At 37.5% G+C, this 6,033-nt stretch overlaps 1 protein-coding gene across 1 annotated transcript; it reads left to right on the top strand.

Moving 5' to 3' along the window:
• Nucleotides 1–1,006: 1,006 nt before the first annotated feature.
• Nucleotides 1,007–4,858, top strand: LOC105947919 (zinc finger protein 271-like). The gene is made up of 2 exons (XM_012967407.3): nucleotides 1,007–1,273; nucleotides 2,070–4,858. Exon 2 carries the CDS (start codon nucleotides 2,085–2,087, stop codon nucleotides 3,627–3,629), a length of 1,545 nt encoding a protein of 514 aa, XP_012822861.1. The 5' UTR covers nucleotides 1,007–1,273; nucleotides 2,070–2,084; the 3' UTR covers nucleotides 3,630–4,858.
• Nucleotides 4,859–6,033: the final 1,175 nt, after the last annotated feature.

A 6,033-nucleotide genomic window follows, 5' to 3' on the forward strand; every position in this document is an offset into this window, starting at 1 on the left:
CATAATAGAGGCCTTTGGTTATATACCCATCCTTAAGCACCCAGAACCTAAACTACAATACTTCATTGCCACCAATGCATCAGACACCGGAGCATGGGTGATCCTCTCTAACAGATAAGTGGCTGATGGAAAGCTACACCCATGTACCTATGTATCCAAGGAATTTTCTTAGCCAAAGCAAAATGATTATGTTAATTGTCATTTTGGAAAAGGGCAGATATGAATCCAATCTTCTGGTTGAAGATTATGGCATTTTGCTTTGGAATCCATAGGTATTTAAAACCAAGACCCAAGGGCATTCTCATAGATCTATTAAAATTTCATGTAATTTTAGTCGTATTTTAGAACGTACCTGATGATGTGCTTTCTGCATGAATTTTGAATGTTTTACAGTCAACTTACTTTTTCCCACTAGATTTTAAGTGAAACATGGTGAGCAAATCAATTTTTGCAAAAAGTTCTGCACATATCTTTCATAATTTGTTCTGTAAAATTTGTACTTATTTTAACTGATTTTGTTTGGGTTTTTTTAATTATAAAAAAAGTAAATGATTTCTTTTTAGCTTAAACAAGTCTGTTTTATACCACAGTGCCTCAGTTCATTAACTCTACTGATTAACAACAAGTGAACATTGAAAATTGTGACTTTTGCCCATCTTGTACAACATTTCTGGAATCAGTACATTTCCTGTGTTGCAGAGTTATAGTTAGGACAGCTCCAGTGGGGCATATTACTACATTGTATAAAGTTTGATAAATGTGATATTGGTGTATTTATGCCACAGTCAGCCTTTGTCACTTCAGTTCCTGGATTAAGGCTAGAAGGTGCTAGAAATTGTAGTTATACATGTATGAATAACAACATACAGAATGAGTACAGAATTTTAGAACTAGTGCTACTTATCCATAGCCTGATTACTTTCTGTACAGAACAATGACTTTGATCCCTACAGCAGAACAATGCAAGCTACTTATAATATTTAATACTGATAAACATATTATTATAATGATGGCAGCACAGAGTTCAGCTTGTGCACATCTTCCCCCCTTTTTGTGGTGGGAACCAATATTTCCTGCTCCGTTCCCCTGTTATCTGGAAATGCAGGGCACTCTTCCTGTGAGCTCACAGAATGCATTAGTTAAATACCCAGTAGCCAGGAAAAGGGGGGTGAGGAGGGGCTTGCTTGCAGCCGGCTGAGAGGGAAGGGAGAGGGTCGGCACTGCACATCTGTACTGGCTGCTTCTCACATTCTAGGAACAATACGTCCCTCAGGTAACGGCTGGGGCTACTGCTCAGGTGCATCAGCTCAGCCCCCAAGGTTTACAGGGAGTGCTTGCACACTCATGGGATCCACTGTTGTCTTATTAGCAGGGGTACATTATGAATTACCATGGCTAACTAGGCTACTTTTTATTTAATTTAATGAACACTTCATTTTCCCAAAAAGCCAGTTCCATTTGATTTTCAACCAAACTCTCAACAAGGCAGCGAAGAGGATTCCTTAAGCAGTTAATATGTGCATGAGATTTTGTTGCAGTGTTATGGTATGCAACATAATACATAAATCTGTCCAGAAAATGCATTTAATTTGGAATACATAACTGTTCTTCTTTATTCCTGTATTGATAGGGAGGTACAAAAGGCCCAGTTACAGAGTCTCCACAGATTTGAAGCATAATGTTATCTCTAGTTATTAATATGCAACTAGAACGTCCAGCCTTCAGGAGGACCTTGGTTGAGCATGCCTCTGGGATAGTATTACAAATATTTGGGAATTTTTGTATGGGAAGTATACAAATATTTATCTCCTTCATATTGTGTTAGCTTTTCATCATATCCACTCTAGTATGCAAGCTAAGGAAGACAGGCGTTTTATGAAGGAAGTCCAAGGAGCCTCCATAAAAAAAGATGCTCAGCCAGTTAAGAATGACAAAACTGTCCAAATATCTGTTGCTAGCTATAGCTTGATCTGAACATAACTGGCAAATGTATGTATGTATTACCCATTAGATATGTAACGACATATATTAGGAAATGTTAATGGCATAATACTGTTTTGTTGTTGTAGTGGACAAGATAAAAGATGGAAGGCTTGACATCTTGTTTAAATGAAATGCTCAACAGTGTTAAGGCGGCACAGGCCAAACTTGATAGCAGCCCCTTCTCCATGGGAGAATTTCTTAAGAACGTTGGTGTTGCCAGCAATCAGCCAACTGTGGTAATGGGACGCAAACAGTATGAATGTGATCTATGTGGCCGCTGTTTCTCAGACCCTTCTAACTTGCGGCGTCATAAAAACATCCACACAGGATTGAGGCCTTACGTCTGTGATGCATGTGGAAGTAGCTTCAGACAAAAATCTCAGCTTGACCGCCACCGCCTAGTTCATACAGGGGAACGCCCTTTCCAGTGTCCCTACTGCTCCAAAGGTTTTAGAGACTCTACCGAACTACGCGTGCATTTCCGGGTGCACACAGGAGAAAGGCCCTACAGCTGTCCTGTGTGTCAGAAGAGCTTTTCCCGCATCTGTTATATGAGAAAACATCAGGAGAAACACACAAGAATTGAAGAGATTCTTCTACAAAGGCAAAACAAATTGCAGGTTATTTCTTCTGTGAATGAAGATGAGGATTTGCCAGTGGAATTCCAGTGTTCTTTCTGTAGCAAATGGTTTGTCACAAGAGAAGAGCTTGAAGCACATCGCCCTCTGCACCTTAAATTCGGGCCTTCAGGACAGAAGCTGTATGAATGTGGAGAATGTAAGAAATGCTTTAATAATTCATCAAATTTGAGAAAACACACTGTTATTCACACTGGGATGAAGCCTTTCACCTGTAATGTGTGTGACCAACGATTCCGGCAAGCCACTCACCTTCAGCGGCACTACTTAATCCATACTGGAGAGAGGCCCTTCAAATGTTCTATTTGCCAGAAAGGATTTCGTGACACTAGTGATTTGTTAAAGCATCAACGAGTACACACTGGAGAGAAACCTTATCAATGTTCTATATGTGAAAAAAGCTTTAAGCACCTGCATAATGCTCGACTTCACAGGCAAAGGCATATTAAAGAAAAACCTATACTTGATGAGCATCCGACTTCCTCTCTTTACTCTCAGTCTATATTCTCATTAAAAGACAGAGATACAGAACCAGAATTACATTCTAGACATAGAGCACTTGGCTATCCTGCTGTTTGTGTAGCTGAAAATGAAAACAGAGACAACAGCTTAAAATGTACCCTTTGCACAAAAACTTTTGCTCGGGTTTCGGGTCTTCATCGCCACTACCTGATTCATACAGGGCATCGTCCTTTTGGATGTCACCTTTGTGGCAAAACATTTAGGCAGCTTTCCCATCTTGACCGGCATAAGCGAATTCACACTGGAGAAAGACGCTACCAATGTATAACCTGCCATAAAGCTTTCCGTGAATCCAGTGACCTACTCCGTCACCAGCAGGTACACACCAAGGACAACTTATTTTGTTGCCGCCAATGCCAGAAGACTTATTCACAAATACAACAGCTTAAGGCACATGAACTAAGTCATGAGCAAAATTCTTTTCTCAAAACTAAGATTTTGGGGGATGATGATGAGGGCAACTCGATTGAAGTAGTTTTGATGTAAGTTCTTAGGCCTATGGAAGACATCAAATACACCATCTAAACTGCTAGAGAAACTAGGAAGCAGAGAGAAGCTGCACTGAAATGTGAAAATGTAATGTTAAAATATATAATCGTTCTAATGAAATTGCATCCCCCTTTTTCTTTTGATGCCTGTATAAATGCAAGCTTTTCTAGACGGCTGAAATTAAGAACCTGCTATTTCAGGGAAACTTAAAGAGCAGTATTGTTCATCTGGACTTCAGACCATGTTTTCCATGCAGCCAGGCTGCATTAAGACCCCTGATGTTTCAAATGAAATAACACTTGAATGATCTGTCCCCAGCAATTTATATCAGTAAAGCATAGGTAGTTAAGGTAAATGCATGACAATAGAGTTTACATGTGTAAAAAGCATATATAGAATAGCTACTGTTCACTGAAATACATTTCCAGTAGGACCAGCAAATCAAAATGCCAAACTATTCACTTCTGTCATGTTTTGAGCACCACACACTTAGCACTTACAAACGTGAAAACTGCAATCTATACCAGTTGAACTTTTGCTGGCAGTTTGCATCTTGCTGCACTTTTACTACTGTTACTGGCCCTGTGTTATCTAAATACAATGTCCATAGATTGATGGGGTTAAAAGGTAATAATGGATTTGTACATATATGTATATATATGTAATTTGCCAATAAACCAAAACACTTTAGATCCATTAATAAAATAAAATGAATTGCCTCTATAATAAGCATGTATTAGGGATATGTCACAAGGGCATTTTCATTAATGCAAGCCATAGTAATTAAAAACAGCTCAATGCCAATTAGTCCCCCTGTATGAAATGTTTTAATCTGAAAAATCACAAATGCATTTGTTTACTTTTGGGTTTTGATTGCCACTCAAGTGCCTCACACCTTGGGCCTTAGAGCTTTTCCTGCTGATTGGAATGGTGAGGAACTGCAATTTGTGGGAGATATCAATTAAATGTATGCAATGTATAGAACTTCTTTAATATACAAATCACTATCCTTGGCTAAAATGATGTTTACCCCAAAAATATTATGTGGCTCAGAAATTCTATTTAATTCCTCCACTTGCGGACTGCCATCCACCCTGTTTTGTAGCTTAACTGGAAACTTTTGTAGTTTGTAAATGGACTTTTAGGAAACCTTACTTAATTTTCCTAAGTAAGACTTTGTACATTTTGCTGATTTGTATGTGATACCACAATAAACATCTAAAAAAGTGGAAGGTTTCAGAATGTCCTAGACGTCTCATATCTCACTGATATGCAGTATGATATAGTGTACAGATTTCTAATATTTCTGAGAGTTATTGGTTATATGTTTTATGTTTAAGAACCACTTTATGTATTATACTTCTTTAGATGCAGCAAACCAACTAAAACATTTCACAACATATCCAGCTGTTTTGGCATAGCATGATGATGTATCTAGGGCCTTACCCTTTTCCCGTATGCTGAGTCTTTTTGATGATATACATACAATTCCAGCATGTTTGAGCGTACTGCAAGAGAAAGCAACTGCAGCAAAGCACAAGCAATGTATGAACTCCCTGACACCGTATCTTAGCATAATATAAAGAGCAAACTATTCAAGGCATGGGTGCAAAATACTAATAGAACCCTGCATCATTTGTGTAATAAGTAAAACTATTTATAAAACTCACTTTTAAAAATTATGTTTCATTTCCAAAAAATTTCGATGAGTTTGACCTTTTCAATAATTCTCATTTTATGGTATTTATAAAAAATGTAATCTACATTTTCTAAAGACAATGCTCTGCTCCCAAGAAATGCCACTTGAAATCAGTGATATGGTATAAAAATAATAGGATTTCCATAAAATTAACTAAAAGTTTAAACACATTAATAAACCTATAATACTATCATTAAATACGCTCAGAACATTAAGTTCATCTGAACCTCCCTTGTATGGCAGCAAATCAGAGCTCTTTGTCTGGGAACTAATAGTTATAGTTTTGGTAAGAAACATTTCCTGAAATGTTCTGAACTATAGTAGGTTACTTGGACTTTTCACATTTGTACATGTTTCTTATAATAAATATGCCTTTATTATGATGCCATTCTGAGCTGTTTCAAGAGTCATTAGCTGATCAGGAACCGTACCAAGAATGGGAGTAATGACACCTTTGTCCATTCATTGAACAGTATATGGAAAAGATACCTAGACGTCACACTCAACAAATAGAACAATTTATAAAACACAGCTATAAATATTGGCTGATTTATGTCATCATTTTTTATAAAAATAAAAATATCTCTTTTTAATTTACCCTGCCACAGACAATACTGAGAATTGCCTCTGCTAGAACACAGAGACAATTATCAGTAAATGATCAGCATTGTCTATTTTAGTAGCCAAAACAAGTAGCTGCTA

Source organism: Xenopus tropicalis, chromosome 7, assembly GCF_000004195.4.
Source record: "Xenopus tropicalis strain Nigerian chromosome 7, UCB_Xtro_10.0, whole genome shotgun sequence".
In the NCBI taxonomy this organism is placed as follows: domain Eukaryota; kingdom Metazoa; phylum Chordata; class Amphibia; order Anura; family Pipidae; genus Xenopus; species Xenopus tropicalis.